The 18,731-nt window shown below is 40.3% G+C and overlaps 2 protein-coding genes across 2 annotated transcripts in view; one reads left to right on the forward strand and one right to left on the reverse strand.

Moving 5' to 3' along the window:
• The first annotated feature begins 903 nt into the window (after positions 1-903).
• LOC109408684 (uncharacterized) lies at positions 904-2,791 on the forward strand. The gene is made up of 4 exons (XM_019682049.3): positions 904-1,158; positions 1,636-1,835; positions 1,986-2,220; positions 2,283-2,791. The coding sequence occupies exons 1-4, from the start codon at positions 1,149-1,151 to the stop codon at positions 2,708-2,710; spliced, it is 873 nt and encodes a 290-aa protein (XP_019537594.2). The 5' UTR covers positions 904-1,148; the 3' UTR covers positions 2,711-2,791.
• Positions 2,694-18,731, reverse strand: part of LOC109408683 (gustatory receptor for sugar taste 64a-like) — a 38,206-nt gene continuing 22,168 nt past the window's right edge. The window contains exons 4-5 of the mRNA XM_029878695.2: positions 2,926-3,178; positions 2,694-2,865 (exon numbers count right to left, since the gene is read on the reverse strand). Coding sequence (XP_029734555.1) covers positions 2,779-2,865; positions 2,926-3,178 — 340 coding nt within the window. The 3' untranslated portion in view covers positions 2,694-2,778. The remainder of the gene's footprint in view (positions 2,866-2,925; positions 3,179-18,731) is intronic.

Genomic DNA, 18,731 nt, shown 5'->3' on the forward strand with positions numbered 1-18,731 from the left:
AGATTTTTTTCAACGTTTTGTACAAAATACAAAATACGGCGTGATCATTTGAGGATCATTAGAAGGATAGATTTATCATTGTAAAATGTGTACATCTGTAATTTTCATGGGGGCCCACAAATTTGGCTCCGCACCGGGCCTCCAAATTCCTAGCTACGCCACTGCCTAGAAGGTGCCCCGTGGAAGTTTACGACATTTTTGTATTTGGGCCAGTCTATTAAGGAAGCGTAAAAAACTTGGATTCCAGACTTCCGATACCATTATTTTACGAGAAAATGAAATTTATAGGAATTCAAATTCAATGTGTCTGTTGAAATATTACGTAACGCTAAGGGAGGGAGATAGAGCGTGGTCTTGTGCTGTGTTATGCTTCATATAAAATTTCAAAATTTCCCATAAAAAATGTTACGTGGACGAGGTCTACAATTGTCAATTTTTGCGTTACGTAATATTTGAATGAACCCAATGGGAGTATACGAAATGCCTGGATCTAGGCGTTCACTGGATATTTTTCTACTACCGTGGAATTATGCACAAAAAAAACAAATGAAAACCAAAATTCCAGTACTAAGTCCTTCGGGGTCGTTGGTGTAAAAGCGAGACCCTAGACCCTGTTGGTTCCGGCCGTCCTGAATGAACTTCAATCAGTTTGAAAGTACGTGAATATAATAAGTTAAATCAAGTTACTTGGTTATCACTTTTCGTGGAAATTTCATTCTTCGACTTCAAAGCCAGAGAGCTGATCAATGTACGATATTCATGACGTCATCGATATTCAGCAATTATGATTCAGGTGGATGCAAAAATAATCATATGGCATACTGAATGGATGGGTGTATACACACAAACAAGAGTTTATCAATTTCATCAATTGATATCTGTTTGCCGACTGACACACCACATGGAGGGTTGGCATACATCCACACCAATTCAGCAAACCTTATCACTGGACTTAGGAGACTTGTTTTCAACATTTGGTGGTGCGCTGAGTATTGTTGAATCAAGTGATAACACAAAAAGGTTCGTCATTTAGAAAGCGGTTTGTCAGTTTTCGTTGAACCATCGCCGAGTGAACGTTTTCCGTGGGAGAACAAACGATCCACAGTGATAATTCTAGACCAGTGTCAGCTCATACAAATTCCATCACAATGAATGCAGGTGAGTCACTTTTTTGAGAATTTGAAGTTTTGGGATTAATGTTGAAACTTTGCTGGAATAGAGAAGAAATCATTATTTATTTTAAGTTTTAGTGCAAAGTAAAACCAACCAAACTAAATTCGAAATGAAGGCAAATGTACTTCGATTTATCAACATTATTATACGGGCGTATGGGCGTATCTCTATCCTTAAATATAACTGCAAACACCGAACTACAAACGATATTTATGTGTAGGCAATTAGTCATTTCGTCGTGCGTTTTTCCAACAGTCATCAATAGGTTTCGAATTTAAGTTTCATTAATCGGTAATGTAAAGTGTGATTCCCATTCTTCTTTGAGAAAAAAAATGTCTTGAAATAGAGAACTTGTGAAATTGATTAATGTTGTAATAAAAAAGTGTACGGTTTCAAAATTCTTTACCACTAAAATACCTCTTTCATATTAATAATAATTATCCCCACTTATTGACATTACAGGATACAACTGGATGCCATGGTCGGCTCACCAAGGAATCCCACCAGCCGGCGTGTACGCGGGCAACGATCAAGATGGCTCACCTATCTATATCGGACGCGCGTTCCACGAGGGGGATCAACTTCCGGCGAAAGTAATCCCAAGCAAGCAGGCAGCTTACGTGTCGCATAATGGACTGGAGATTTACAAATCACACTTTGAGGTGAGTTCAACTGTTGATAACGAACCAAGAAAAGTCCCCGACTTTTGCTTATCGCCTAACGGTATCAATAATTGAAGCGTGTTTACCTGTCTGGATGTTGCAATATATTTAGATAATGATAAATGCTACTTATATTTCGTTATGGTATAGGTGCTTAGTGGTCAGGGATTCACTTGGGTGCATAGCGGTAACGGCCACGTACCAACTGGCGCAGTATTGTGCGGTAACACTGTTTCTGGTGAGCCTCTCTATATTGGGCGTACCCATCACGAAGGAAGCCTTACTCCAGGAAAAATCCATCGTAGCCATGGTTGCCTCTACATTCCTTTCGGAGGTGCAGAACAAAGCTTCCTGAACTATGAAGTGCTTGTAGGACAGCAAAAAGGTGAGACCGTCATTTCCTGACCCATTTGCAATTTAGTCTAAAGATGTTTTTTCCAACTATAGCGACCTGGTCACATTGCGCCGCTGGAGCATCAGCTCCACCAGGAGCCATTCTCGCTGGACACGATGTCGATACAGCTCCGATCTACGTAGGACGTGCCTATCATGAGGGAGATCAGCTGCCAGCCAAGGTGATTCCAAGCAAGCAGATCGCTTACGTTTGCCATAACGGTCAGGAAATTCCCAAGCATGCCTTCGAAGTTCTGTGCAACGGCAACACCACTTGGGTGCCATCCGGATTTGGAAGCGTTCCGCCGAATGCAGTTTTCGGAGGACGGACTTCCACGGGTGAAACGCTCTACATTGGACGTGCCCACTACATGGGCAGTTTGACCCCGGGAAAGGTTCACCCGAGCCATCAGACTTTATACATCCCATTCGGAGGAAGCGAAGTAGCAATTAAGAATTACGAAGTATTGATCGAAAACTAAAAGTATTATATTCAAATTCAAACATCACAGTTTTGTACAGTATAAACCGAAACATGTACGAATAAAGCTTAAAAATCGCAATCTCTTGTCGTATCTTGATCTTTAGCTACTTGGTCCAACAGAACCAGCTCGTAGGTGATGATAGTACCAGCCATCTGAAATAAATTACGGCTTGAATTCAAATTAAAAGTTTTTAACGCAATCAACAATCTTACAGCGAGTATCAAGGGTCGTGTGATGAAGAAGAATCGCTTGCCGGAAAAGGCAATGCTTTTCAGAGAGGCATGATCCAGTAGTCGCTGTAGATCCAGGTTCCAGCTCGAGGTTGCAAAGTCACGTAACAGCTCCAGCGGTTTCAGCGATGCTTCGTAGATCGATGACGTTACGTACAGCATGACGAAGCATCGGCAGATGAGAAACAGCAGCGAGTACCAATAGTAGAACGTGGTGACAGTGGTTTGTTTTGGGCTTGAATGGATAAGAGAAATTACGTTAATCTTATCAACGTTGGGAGTGGAAGTGTGTGTATCTTTAGGATTCTGAATTGATTTCAAAATTCTAACTGCAATTCATAATATAAATAAGGTAACCCGAGTTTTAACACATATATATAGAGCTTAGAGTTGAACCTTGATACAAATTTTATACAAAAATATGCGCTTATCTAAATTTATCATGTTCATTGCAACAGTGATAAGGAATAAATGTGTTGTAAATAGGGTAAAATAACATTCAATTTTGTTATGCAACACATTATTTAAAAGTTAGTTTTACAGAACAGCCTTACACGTTTAACTTAGATACATAAATTATTTCACATAAAAATCGACCTTTTCAATCCCCCTCCCACCTATGTCACACTTTTTGTGTTGGACCTCATAATTTTTTGTATGAGTCGTCACGTTCTTCAAAACCCCCCTTCCTCCCTAAGAGCGTGACGTAATTTGTGTACAGTCCCTTACAGAGTTTTTACGTGATCAGAATCAGAAGAATACCATGCAAAATCGTTGTTCGAACGAATCTGATGATGACACATTCTACGGGCGACACGCCAAAAATTTGGGTAATTCGCGCAATATAAAATACAGATCCCATAGAGATCACTAGCCTCTGCCCAGCAATTTCTCTTCGAGCCTGCCGTAAAAACCACTGTAACAAACGGCAACGAGCCTAGCGAACAAAAAGGAATTACGATTGGAAACTCGGTATATGGAACTGCCGATCTCTCAACTTTCTGTATACTTGCCGATCAAATGAAGGACCACGGGTTCGGCATCGTAGCGCTGCAGGAGGTGTGTTGGACATGACCAATGGTGCGAACGTCTAGAGGTAATCATACCATCTACCAGAGTTACGGAAACACACGTGAGCTGGGAACAGTTTTTATCGTGATGGGTGACATGCAGAGGCGCGTGATCGGTTGGTTGCCGATCGACGAAAGATTGTGCGGGTTGAGGATCAAGGGCCGATTCTTCAACTTCACCATAATAAACGTGCACAGCCCTCACTCCGGAAGCACTGATGATGACAAAGACGCATTTTACGCGCAGCATGAATGCGAGTACGATCGCTGCCCAAGCCGCGACGTCATTTATTTATTTATTTATTTATTTCATGTAGTCAATCATAAGTAGACCGTTTCAATACAATTTGAACTTAAAACTAGAACTGTTTGCTTATTTTATTTCTAATTACGATTTGATGTAAATATTTTTTTTAGTTGTGATTTTGTCATAGTAAAATCTATAGTTTCGCAAAATTTATTGTAAGTTGTCATTATTTGGTTGATGGGACCAAATTTAGCGTAATTAATACGGTGATGATTTGTATAAAAAATACTACGATTTCGTAGTTGTCGAGAGGGAGCATAAAAGTTTAATTTTGAAAGAAGCTCTATCGAATCAATACGCTGCGAAACGATATCGTTTACAAATGATAACATTGCAAATTCACGTCGTTCTTTTAGTGTTTGAATGTTAATGAGCATACATCGTGCTTCATAAGACGGAAGAGGTAACCTTGTCCAACCTAGTTTACGAAGCGCAAATAGTAGAAATTGTTTCTGAATTGATTCTATACGAGTTTCATGTGTAACCGAAAATGGTGACCAAACTATGCTACAGTATTCTAAAATTGAACGTACATAGGCTACATATAATGTTTTTACTGTATATGGATCGTGAAAATGATAACTAAATCGTTTTATGAAGCCTAACATATTATTTGCTTTGTTGATAACTGTATTATAATGATCAGTAAAAGTTAGTTTGGAGTCTAAAATCACTCCCAAATCCCTGATTCTGACGCATTTTTCTACCTGTTGATCACCTAATAATATTGTTACATCTGGTGTACTACGTTTCCTACTTATGGCTATGGAATTACATTTTTTCACATTCAGTTGTAAAAGGCTTTTTTTACACCACACATAAAACATATTGATTTCCTGTTGAAAAGTGTGCAAGTCTTCATCGTTTACTATTTCTAGGAAGAGTTTCATGTCATCGGCATATATGAGAGCTTTAACTTTTTTAAGAATGAAGGAAATGTCGTTGACGTATAGAATAAATAATAATGGGCCCAAATGAGACCCTTGAGGAACTCCAGATGTAACTTGAATAGGTTTAGATTTTACTCCCTTGTATCTAACTATTTGTTGACGATTGGAAAGGTATGACCCGACCCATTTAAGAAGACCTGGACCAAATCCTATTTTTTCTAGTTTAAAAAGCAACATTGGTACGTCAATTCGATCAAAAGCTTTACTGAAGTCTGTATAGAGAACTTCCACATGATTGCCATTGTCCATGGCCGTCAACGAATAATGTATGAATTCGAGCAAGTTTGTACATGTTGAACGTCCTTTGAAAAACCCGTGTTGCGTGTGAGTTATTCTGTTTTTGACCATGTCGAACAAAGTTTTATTGATTATTGCCTCAAAGATCTTCGGAATGCAAGAGATTATAGCTATTCCACGGTAATTACGTACGTCGGATTTTTTGCCACTTTTGAAAATTGGCACTAAAAAAGAGCTTTTCCACGTTTCAGGGAAACTACCTGATTCCAGTGACATGTTATAAAGCCAGTATAACGGGGATGTAAGTTCTACTGATACATTTTTCAAGAATACTGGTGGAAGATCATCATAGGAGACCTAAACGCACAGGTAGGCCAGGAGGAGGAATTCAGGCCGACGATTGGAAAGTTCAGTGCCCACCAGCTGACGAACGAAAACGGCCTACGACTCATTGATTTCGCCGCCTTCAAAAAAATGACCATACGTAACACCTCTTTCCAACAAAGCGTCCCTTATCGTTACTCTAGGAGATCACCACAGCAGACGGAATCGCAAATCGAACATGTTCTGATTGACGGACGGCACTTCTCCGACATTATAGACGTCAGGACCTATCGTGGCGCTAATATCGATTCCGACCACTATCTGGTGATGGTCAAACTGTGCCCAGAACTTTTCGTCATGAATAATGTACGGTACCGGCAATCGAAACGGAACAAGCTAGGCGACTGATGCAATCGGATGTCGCCTCAGCATACGCGTAGAATCTCGAGGCGCGTTGCCAGACGAGGGCGAGCTCGATGTTACCTCTCTAGAGGGCTGCTGGAGAACATTCAAAGCAGTCATCAACGACGAAGCCGAGAGCACCAACGAGTACGTGGAACGAGTCGACGAAACGAATGGTTCGGCAAAGAGTGCTGAGCAATTTTGAAGTAGAAGAACGCAGCACAGGCGGTAATGTTGCAGCAAGGACGTGGAACGTTACAAACAAAAGCGAAAGCTGCCGGGGGGGAAAACCGCCGTCTGGAAGAAGCGGAGTGTGAGGAAATGAAAGTGCTGTGCAGTTCCCAAGAAACGTGGAAGTTCTATCAGAAACTCAATGCATTCCGCAACGGCTCCGTGCCGCGAGCCGAAATATTCAGGGATAAGGACGGATGTCTCTTGACGGACGAACGTGAGGTTATCGAAAGGGGGAAGCAGCACTTCTACGACCACCTGAATGGCGTAGAGGACGTAGGCACGGGAGACCATGACAACGGACGAAACGACGCCAATGCAGTAGAGGATGGAAATGAGCAAACTCCCAGGCTGAGGGAAGTTTAGGATGCCATTCACTAGCTCAAAATCAATAAAGCAGCTGGCAAAGAAGGTATCGAAGCTGAACTCATCAAGATGGGCCCAGAAATGTTGGCCACCTGTCTGCATCGGTTGATAGTCAGGATCTGGGAAACCGAGCGGTTACCGGAGGAGTGCAAGTAAGGGGTAATCTGCCCCCTTATAAAAAAGGCGACCTGCTGCAGACAAACATAGTTCTGTATTCAAAACTATAGTATACGTAGACTCTTGTGGAACGGAGGGAAGTGGTTTGGCCAAAACCTACGCTCTATACAAATTTCAAAAATTGTGTAAATTGTAATTGTACTACAATCTTGTAAAATGTTTAAATCGTAATCAAATGCCCCTCAAACCAACAATTGGTATGATATCAGAGACAAACGGGCGACACACAGACAAAATCACCATCTCATATACTTATCTCAGGGTATTGATTACTTGGTTGGTGTCTGCAGCAAAGTTGTTAGGTTGGTCAAAGACTTATAGTTGTTGGGTAGTTTGGTTCAAAATCCCACCAACGGGCGGCCCTAGAGAATCAACAAATTTGTGTTAACAAAGCAACAGCCGACATATCATCGGTAGCTGAGGTCATAGCAACCTGTGGTTGTGACGAGGACCAGTTTATTTATTCCTTCCTTGTAACTCAAACTGTCAAGACATTTACAATAAACCTTCTGTTGCTGTTTTTAACTCGGTCATTGATTCGTTACGTTCCCGTCCCGAAGTTCCAAATCCCAATAGGTTATGGGCACCAGCGCCAAGGACCTCGTCTACGGGATCCCGCAGTTCCGCGGCAATGGATCAGAGTATCAAAACTGGAGTTATCGCGTGAAGCTTTTTCTCGAAGCGGCTGGCTTATCGGAAGTGCTCACCATTGTGGCACCGGAAGTAGCAGTGGATCGAGCCAAGTTCGAAGAAATGGACCGAAAAGCAAAGGCGATGTTGGTGAGCTGCAGTGGCGGAGACAAAGGGTGGCAAGTGGGGGGGGGGGGGGGGTTGGTTAAGCTGCCCCCCCCCCCCCTAACTAAAAGTTTTATCATTCACCTCTGCCGCCAACCAGAACCTCCAAAGAATTTCATGATGTTTACCTGTTTTGAAGCAATACATTGAAATATCAGAGCTGTAGTCTTAGGTTTTCGTAAGCACTGGTTGACCCCAGGGTATCGATTTTTTTTTCTGAATTTTCTAAGGAAAAATATCGACCCATTTGGCCTGAACAGTTTTTGTTCAGTTTCGATTTTTTTTTCTGAATTTTCCAATTAAAAATATCGATCCATTTGGCGTCTACAGTGTTGGTTTACATTGGCGAAATGTTTTTTTCTGAATATTCCAAGTGAAAATATCGACCCATTTGGCGTCTACAGTGTTTGTTTACATTGGCGAAATTTTTCTCTTAATTTTCCAAGTCAAAATATCGACCCATTTCGCGTTTAGTGCTTGTTTACATTGGCGATTTTTTTTTTCTGAATATTCCAAGTGATAATATCGACCCATTTGACGTCTACAGAGCTTTTGTTTACATTGGCGAAATCTGAATTTTCCAAGTGGAAAAATCAACCCCCGTCTACAGTGTTTGTTTACATTGGCGAATTTTTTTTTCTGAATATTCCAAGTAAAAATATCGACCCATTTGGCGTCTACAGTGTTTGTTTACATTGGCGATTTTTTTTTCTGAATTTTTCAAGTGAAAATATCGACCCATTCGGCGTTAACAGTGTTTGTTTACATTGGCGAACTTTTTTTTTCTGAATATTCCAAGTAAAAATATCGACCCATTTGGCGTCTACAGTGTTTGTTTACATTGGCGATTTTTTTGACGTAGGACTACGTCTCTCTTTTCTATACCGGGTGTCATTCTAAATTTTCAGAAATCGGCCGCGTTACGTTAAAAGTGGAGATTTTGAGCCTGAATAACTCAGCCATTTCTTGATGAAATTTCAAAATTTTGGCACCAATCGATTGCAAATCTTTACACCAATTATGTCCAATAATAACATTTACTGATTTTCAATAACAAACTATTGAAAAATTGGGAAAAGTGAACCCATGTTTATTCCAGCCAATCACGATCGAGCACATTTTCGATGCTCCCGTCGAATATAAAAGCTACTGCTTCTTCGCATCTTCCCTCATTTGCCTTTGTGGTCTCGAGGTGAACGCATCGAACGAGAGCTGCCCATTTCTTCGATTGCGTTTTCGCTGATTCTTCTTTTACGGCCGTGTCGGCTCGGCGTTAGTGGTTGTCGATAAAGGAGCTGCTGCGCATTCGCCTTATAACCGTCTAACGCGGCAGACCAAGGAAGGAATACTTTTCATCGATTGCTCGGCGGTGGTGGCAGAGGCAGCAGCAAAATCCACCAAAGAAAGATCCGCCACAACGAATGTGCGAGCTGCGTCGCTTTTCCTCGGGGATCGGTCGGACCTTTCGCGGATTGATTGACGGCGGCGCATTGCTGATAGCATCACGATGAACATCCAGGTCAGCAAGCGGCGGGCCAATTCTCAGTGGCGTCCAGCATTCAGCGCGAACAAAATCAATGCGCATTGGGTGGCATGACGAATTGATTTCAATTTCTTCCTAAAACCGCCCAAAATTCAAACGATTCTTTTCTGAACCATCGAAAACGCTTCCTAGAGAGTAAATTGGATAAATTTCCCGCATCGACCGAGAAAGTGTAGTGAAACCAAATAGTGAAAGATTGAATTCTTGGTGGTGGCTCAGCAACAGTGAAGGCGATCACTAATCTCATCCACGGCAGCAAGCGGCGGGCGAATTTTCGACGGCGTTCAGCATTCAACACGGGGAAATCTAACACGCATTGCGTGGCATGATAAATTCATGTCAATTTTCTGTATGAAATCGTCCAATATTCAAACGGTTCTTTTCAGGACCATAGAAAATTATTCCTCAAGAGTTGTGAATCAGATAATTATTTCATTCCATCGCTCGGTAAAAGTGTGGTGCAACCGAAAAGTGAAAAATTGTATGCTTGATGGCCCCGCAACAATAATGATGCCGGCCACTAATGATTCCACCAGGAATTTAGCAACGCTTTATCCTATCCAGACCATTTTCCGTGAAACATTGTTTAATTTAACCATTTTTCGAATTGAAATGATCTAAATCTTCCAATGTTTTGGTTACTTTATTCGTTAAATGAAAGTTTTCTCATTTCTCGGTTGATTGATCGTTTGAAGTGTACGGAGCATACGGGGCGGGACATGCAATCGAAATAAACTGGCAAGCCAGCCGAATGGGAGGAGCTTCATCTGCCAATCTAGGGGCATAAAAGCTGTTCCCTCTGATTTCTTTCGTCATCTTTGTGTCGTCCCACCAGAGGATAGGATCACTCCACAGCAGATTTGCTCAGTGCTGAAGCATGCCAAGAACATGAAGGCACCCGGGTTTGACGGGATCTTCAATCTCATCCTAAAACGCCTTAACATCAAAGTTTTTGAACTCTTGAGCAACATCTTCAACAGATGCTTGGAATTGCACTACTTTCCAAGCATCTGGAAAATGGCCAAGATCATACCGATCCGCAAACCCGGGAAGGACCCAACATCGCCTTCAAGCTACAGACCAATCAGCCTGCTTTCGGCACTGAGCAAATTGTTTGAAAAGCTTATCCTCAATCGTTTGAACAACTTTGTGGAGGAACATAACATTCTCCTGCCGGAACAGTTTGGGTTTAGGAGGGGGCACTCCACCACTCATCAGCTGGTGAGGCTGGTGAATAACATCAGAAGTCACAGAGCCGTATCTAAGTCCACGGCCATGGCATTATTGGACGTTGAAAAGGCGTTCGATAATGTATGGCACGATGGGCTTATATACAAGCTCTGTGGCTTCAATTTTCCACCATACCTCACTAAAATCATACGAAGTTACCTTCAACAAAGGTCATTCAGGGTATCGCTGGACGGTTGTTTGTCTAACACCTTCCCCATCCCAGCAGGGGTGCCACAAGGCAGCCTTTTAGGCCCCCTGCTGTACACCATATACACCTCGGACATCCCTCCCCTTGCGTGTTCTTCCTGTTCGCAGACGACACGGCCATATCCGTCAAGGGTAGGATGCCTCGGGAAATAACAAACAAACTCCAGCGGTGCCTTGATGTCTTCGTTGACTACGCAACAACGTGGAAAATCAAGATCAATGCCTCGAAAACACAAACCATAATGTTCCTCCACCGGCAATCACCCAAACTAAAACCTCCTGAGTCTTGCACTGTTATCATGAACGGCACAAGGGTTGAGTGGTCCACCGAAGTCGTCTACCTCGGAATGCTATTCGATGAAAAACTACTGTTCCGCTCCCACGTCGAAAAAACTTTGGTTAAATGCTCCACTCTGATCAAAGCCTTGTATCCGCTCATTTGTCGAAGATCCCGCCTCTCTAGGGTGAACAAATTGGCAGTCTACAAACAGATCATTGCTCCTGCAATACTGTACGCAGCTCCGGTGTGGGAATCATGCGCGCAAACCCACCGTAATAAGATCCAAGTTGCACAAAATCGTGCACTAAGGATGATCCTAGATCGCCCCTATGGCACCAGAACAGTAGACCTCCATGAGGAGGCTAACCTCCAGACTATTAGCAATAAGGTTGAACAAATCAAAAACAAATTTGTAGAAAAATGTAACATATCCCAATATGCTTTGATCAGCAATCTGTATATAGTAGGTTAGTAAGTTGTATATAGTAGTTTTAAGTAGTCTTTATTACAATTCAAACAACTCCATGCAAATGGTAAACATCGTTGAGACAATGTCTAAATAATGTAAATAATTTTATAGTAAATAAGCACCAACTAAAGATGTAAAAAGAAATTTGATCACTTAACCCAAAAATGACATGTAATTCACCGTATACAATCAATGAAATAAATGAACTTTTAATGTAAAAAATTCTTTCGTCATTTTCATTGGATCAGTCAGGGAGCGTGGAGGTGGATCACGTCCACGGCTGCGCAGCAGCACGTCAACTGCGACGAGTGATAGCACCAGGAATCTCATCCACTGATCACGGCTACGGTGGGCCCGGCAATGGAAGTTACCTCCACCCACAGCTGGGTAGCTGCGCACCAACCCAGCGACGGTTCTCGGCTATCTATCTGATAGAACCAGGAATCTCATTCAGGGCAGCAGGCGGCGGCAGTTTTCGATGGCTTCCTGCATTCAGTGCGGATAATTTTCAATTGTCTTTCTAAAATCAACCGTTATTTGAACGGATCTTTTCAGGACCAGAGAAAATTATTCCTTAAGAGTTATGAATCGGATAATTTTCGGATATATTCCAACGATCGGTAAAAATGTAGTGCATTCGAAAAGTGAATGGTTGAATGCTTGGTGGCTCAGTAACAGCAAAATCGATCACTAATCTTTCTACCCGAAATTTAGCAACGCGTTATCTTATTCGGACAATTGTACCTGAAACATTGTTTCATTCTAATATTTATCGAATTAAAATGATCTTAACTGAATCTTCGATTAGTTTATCCGTTCGATTAGAAATTGTCTCAAAGAACGCTTGACTAGTCGTTTGAAGCGTCTGACACAATGTGGGCGGGTCATGCAAACGGAATAAACTGGAAAGCCCGCCGAATGGGAGGAGCTTCATATGCTAATCTAGGGGCATAAAAGCAGTTTCCTCCGTTATTTTTCGTCATTTTCCTTGGATCAGTCAAGGAGAAGGGAGATGTCACCTCCCAGCTAGGCAGCAGCACACAAACTCAGCGATGACTCTCGGCTATCGTGGTGGCAGCACCAGGAATCTCATCCACGACAGCAAACGGCCGCATTCAATATGGGTAAAATCGCATTGCGTGATGAATTCATGCAATTGTTTTGCCAAAATCTTCCGTTTTATAAACGGTCTTTTCCAGGATCAGCGAAAATGATTCCTCAAGAGTTATTATTCGGATAATTAAAAGCGACAGACTGAAAGCTTGGTAGTTCAGCAATAGTGAAGTGGCTACTAATATGTTCTTCCTAGATGAAAACAACGTATTGTCGAAAGAGTTTCACGTTAAACTTTCGTTGAAAAGATCTATCTAACGCTGTTCAATTTTCTAATAATTTTATCCGCTCGATGAAAATTCTCTCGTAGAACAGTAATTTAACCATTTCTCTTCAAAACAAAATAACTCTTGAACTAGTCAACATCTTTCCAAGTAACCGAACCAGCTGAATAACAGCTTCTTGAGCTAAAGTTAGCTTAAGAGTGATTTGTTTTACTCTTATACAGCAAAAATATGTTTTGGGTTATGAATGCGTTCAGCGAAAGCGATCACACAACAACTTGACTAACATATCAGTCCACCATTTGTATTATTATAACAACAAACATTGTATTATGGAAATATAAAAGTTGGAACCTCGTTCCAGCCTTTGTCCTACGTCAACATTGCGGTTATGTCTCAGACATTACCCACTCCTAGTTTTTTCTGAATTTTTCAAGTGAAAATATCGACCCATTCGGCGTTAACAGTGTTTGTTTACATTGGCGAACTTTTTTTTCTGAATTTTTCAAGTGAAAATATCAACTAATGTGGCGTCTACAGTGTTTGTTTACATTGGCGAAATTTTTTTTCTGAATTTTCCAAGTGAAAATATCAACCCACTTTGCGTCTACAGTGTTTGTCTACATTGGCGAAATTTTTTTCTGAATTTTCCAAGTGAAAATATCAACCCGTTTGGCGTCTACAGTGTCCCATGAGTTTAGAGTTTATCCCATGTGTGCATAATTAGGAACACTAGCGCGCAGAATAAGGAACATTCCAAAAAAGGGTGAGCAGAATTAGGAACAAAGACATACTTTAGAATTTTCATGATTTTACATATAAATTGAGTGTTTAGTATAAAAATGGTATTTTTCCCTGATTTACAAAGCTGATATCTATGCGCGGTCAAAAATTCAGCCAAATCGGTTCGATATGGAATTTATAACAGCTGATTGAAATTGAAAAAGTCTTAGGTGCGCAGAATATGGGCCCTCCGCGGTAATTTTTTTCCTTCGCGTTTTCAAACTAAGGACATGATTCTACACCAAAAATGACCATCAGCTTACCGAGTTCAAAAATGCTGTAAACTAGTGTTATGCATCCGATTTGCTTATGGAAAATACAAGCTTTTTTGGTTGGGTTTTTTTTTCAGCACGAGTCGTACATTTATCCAACGAGGCTTGCCGAGCATACAAAATTTACTGCAATGACTTTTTTTCATTTTACAACTCATTCGGGTAGCATAATATTCATAATGCAACTCAAATGAGTTGCATAATAAACTATTTTTTGTTACAAAACTCATTTCAGTTGCATAATGAACCAGTGCGGAAATGAAGGTCATTATGATACCTAAATGAGTTATGTAAAATAGAAATTATGATACAGAATTGCATAAATGCATATTTTTATTGCAATATTGCATTTCAAATGCTTCTTTGAGCAATAATCAAATATTTGTGGACAATTCTAATTTATTCATGCAATTTTTGTTCGTTTATGGAACTTTTTTATTTGTATTTTGATTCCACTCTTATTTCTTTACTGGAAATTTTCAGTTATTTATGGGAAATATTTTATTTATTATGGAACGTTTATTTGTCTGCCATTTGGGAAATGGGCTCTATAGGTGAGAGTAGGCTATAAATTGGACACCCCGTATTTTAAAGAAGTTAGTCGAGAATAAATCGTTGAAGTGAACACATCTCAGGCCAAGCATTTCAATAGTTCCTATCTGCATTTGAGAGGCTCTCTTTGTTCACTTTCTCTTTCAATTATTGCAATGTAATGGTACACTTTTCAACTATTTTTACAGTACAAATCAAAAGACGATTGTTTTGACCATCGTTCAATGCAAAGAGGCAATCATAATACAAATAAACAGCTGAGATATTACCGAAAGAGTGGGAAACCAAAGAAAGCCTCTCTTCTGCAGATAGGACCTTTAGACATGTTTGGCCTGAAATGTTTCTTTACACAGGTCTTGTATAACTTCATTGAAGGAAGCGCAGCCAGACACGCCGTTTTTGAGAACACAGTGAAATCATTAGGTCAGAAAATGAAAGTTCTAAAAACATTGTCCACAACACGATGGGCCTGTCGAGCGGAAGCGGTAACGGCTGTGAAAAATCAGCTTATCGCGCTGATAACTGCAATTGAAGAAATCGTTGAGTCAACTGCCATGCCAGATGTTCGCGTTAAAGGTCGTGGACTTCTTTGTCAAATGAAAAACTTCCATTTCATATTGTGTCTGGAAATTATGGAACCCATACTACAGAAAATCAACGTAGTCAGTAAGGCCCTGCAGTCTCCCAAAGTCACCATCACGAGGTCTTTGCAAATGGTGGAAACACTGAAAAAAAAAATTGGAAGAACTGCGATCAGAAGAAGAATTTTCGAGTGTTTTTTTTTGGTAGTAACAAGAATATGCAAAAATATGGATATTGAGATCCCTATCGTTAAACAACGAAAAGTGCCACGTAAGCTAGATGAAAACCCTAGCAGCTCATTCATTGACGAATCTAAGAAAGCTGAATTACGACGTAAGCTTTTTTACCCGTTGTTGGATAGTTTGATAGCCGGCATAGGTAAATCGCCGTTCCGTTCACCAAGAGTCAACGGAAGTGTTACATTTCCATGCGCACCGGCAACGACATGCGACAGCATCCGAGTTTACGCCTACATGTATACACAAAGGCGCGTGCCGTAAAATTTGGCCAAATCGGAGGTTCGTTTCCGTTTTTGACTGTTTCTCAATGATACGGGCATTGTTTTTATAACTTTTTTAGTGTTTTGAAAAGCTTAAACTTTCAGCTTTCCATTAGTGGGTTCAGAATTTAAATTCGTGTTTGTAAATACTGCGAAATAACGCTGCATTTATGTCAACGGCTGGCACCGGGCCCGGTGCGAAAAAGTGGCATGATTTACAAAACGACAGATAAACTTTTGAAAGAAGGAAAAGACATCTCTAATTTTTTGATATGTTATGTATAAATGTCCCAGCTTTAAATTGATGCAAAAATTTTAAAAATCGGTGGTTGCCCTCATGGTGAAAAAAATGTTTTGGTATAAAAATCCAAGATGGCGGCCAAAATCAATATGGCCGACCCAATTTTTTATTATTGTAAATAGTAGCTCTATCTTTCCTCTTTTCAACAACAATTCGTTTTGAGGTGGTTGTTGGAGAAACTTTCGAGTTATAACGGTTTAAGTGATCCACCATTTGACCAAAATCGAGGGGTCTGCCAAAATTATTGTGGCTCTAACTAACGGGGGGTCCATCAATTTGAGTAACCAAATGCATTTTTCTTACTTTTTAGGCGAGGGCTTTCAGAAAATCGGCACATTAAACATTTTTGAAGACAAGATGTAAATAGTGGGCCGGTAGCGAGAATTACCCATATTCGATTAGTGATCCGACGAATGGCTCATTGCTTTGTTTTATCAGCAGCACTGCAGCTGCCGCTGTTGCGGGGGGTGGCGGGAGGCATCACCACCCCCGCAACAGCAGCAGGCAAAGCGGCTTTGAAATGTGTGGTACTTGGAAGAATCCCTGGATACCTTATTGTAAGAATTCCTGATGGAATCCCTGAGTAAACTCCTGAAGAAACTGCTGGAGGGATTCCTGAAGGAATCCTTGGAAAGTTTATAGGCAACTTCTCGGAGAAATTCCAAGAAAGGCTTTCGGAGAAATTCATACACAAAATTTGGAAAGAGACCCCTGATGGAATTTCTGAATAAATCCTCGAATAAGTCTTAAAACGGTCACGGGAGGAAACCCTTGAGGCATTCCCAGGAGGAATTCTGTCCCTTGACAAATTTTTGGAAGAGTACCCGAAGGACTTTCTAAAGGAATACCTTCAAAACATCCCTGGAAAAACTCCTTGAGGAATTAGCGATTGCTGGCATGTTTTCGGTCATCGGGTTACTTATAAAACAACTGTTTTAATTATAACCGACGTTTCGAGCGTTTATTCACTTATCTTCCAGGGCAAACTACAATTTACATACAAAGTTTGAGCTGCCAAGACATTTGTTACATAAATATAAAATAACTCACAATTTGCTTCTAGGTCAAGTGGGTTTGAACATGGACAATTTGAACGGCTGATAACATCACACTGAAATTATAATTACACATATAAATTTCGGACGTCATGACTTGATTCATTTTTAATTAACAATAACTTTGAACGGAGCCCAAACTTACGCAGCTTTCACCTAGGCACATCTAAACAGGTTTGAATCAAAATGTCTATGAGTGGAGCCGTCAAAACGAAAAGATGGAATAGAAAGGATGAAGACATTAACAAAAACAGAGCATCACAGCGTGCTGTGATCTGGAGGGGTTCCTGAAAAAATAAAATCAATGGATAGCTTCTTAAAGGGTTTCTTGGAGAAAAAAAATCTCAGAAATATTCTTGGAAGAATCGCAAGACGAATTTCTGAAGGAATTCCCTTACAGTACCTATAGGGGGTATTCTTGGAGGAATTCATGGAAGAATTCCTGAACAAATCCATGGATGAACTGCTAAAAAAATCCTGGATGACTTCTTCGAGAATTTTCTGGCTCCTGTATGCATTTCTCTAAAATATCCTTTTTTTCTCCGCTGTTGAGTAAATTAAGCCAGTGCGTCCAATAAGATGAACTTTTGTAACATAAAATTGTCTTAATGAAATTCAATACAAATCGCTGGAATTGTTGGAGAACTTAAAAAAAGTATTAAAAAAAATCAGGTTATCCTGGAGAAGTCCTCAGGTATATCCCTTCACATAATGAAAATATTTCTGAAATTTCTGAAGGAGCCCCGAAATAAAGTTCCGAGATTCCGAGAGGAATTTCCGAAGTAATCACTAGAGGAATTCCTGGATGTATCAACTGGAGGGATTCGTGAAGGAATTAAGGCAAAACTGGAAACATTTCATATTTTTTTTTTGGTTTTTGATTTTTTATTAAATAACGAAGCAATATTTTCAAAATCGGTTTTCGTACACATGTAGAGTATGGATCAAGGTATCTTCTGATTTTTTTTTTTTGAGGTGGAAAATGTTTTCCATTTTTGCAGAACCATTTTTTTTTGTGAAATTTTGTTCAAAAATGGTTTTTGCAAAAACGAAAAACATTTTTCACCACAAAAGCAATTCAAAAGATACCTTGATTCATACTCTACATGTGTACGAAAACCGTTTTTGAAAATATTGCATCGTTATTCAATGAAAAATCAAAAAACCAAAAAGTGAGGACATGCTTCCAGTTTCACCTTAATGGAGGAATTCCTGCATGAATGCCTGGAGGAATCCCTGGAGGAATTTCGGAAAGTATACCTGGAGGAATTCCTAGAGCAATCCCTGGAAGAATCCCTGGATGGATTCTGGATGGAATTCCTGAAGAAATTTAAGGATTTATGCAGATCTTTCTTCAGAAAATCTTCCAGACATCTTACCGTTGATCCTTCAGGAGTTTTCCAGAGCTTTATTCCTTGGCACTTATCAAGGATTTTTTCTAGAAATAATTCTAGGAGTACCGTGATTTCGGGTGAAATTGATCAGTGGGGTGTAATTGATCGACGTGAGGACAATTTTTATTTGTCAAAAATAATGCTTCGAACTTAAAATAATTTGTAGAAAATGACCATCATCTGGCTCAAGGGTTATTGAATGATGAGATTACATGTTTTACAACTAATTAGTCACATATTTCTGTATTAAATTTAATATTTTCCGAAACTGCGTGTTTGGCGAACTTCAAGGACACTTCCAAACTTTTGTTACCGTAGCTGTATCGCACATGGAATTAATATTCAAATGAATGCTTATACCTGCCAAGTGTTCGCTAAACCCGATTTCGTCATCAAAAGTTCTATATTTATGCATAAAATTGTAC

The sequence above is a fragment of the Aedes albopictus genome, chromosome 2 (genome assembly GCF_035046485.1).
Source record: "Aedes albopictus strain Foshan chromosome 2, AalbF5, whole genome shotgun sequence".
Taxonomy (NCBI): Eukaryota; Metazoa; Arthropoda; class Insecta; order Diptera; family Culicidae; genus Aedes; species Aedes albopictus.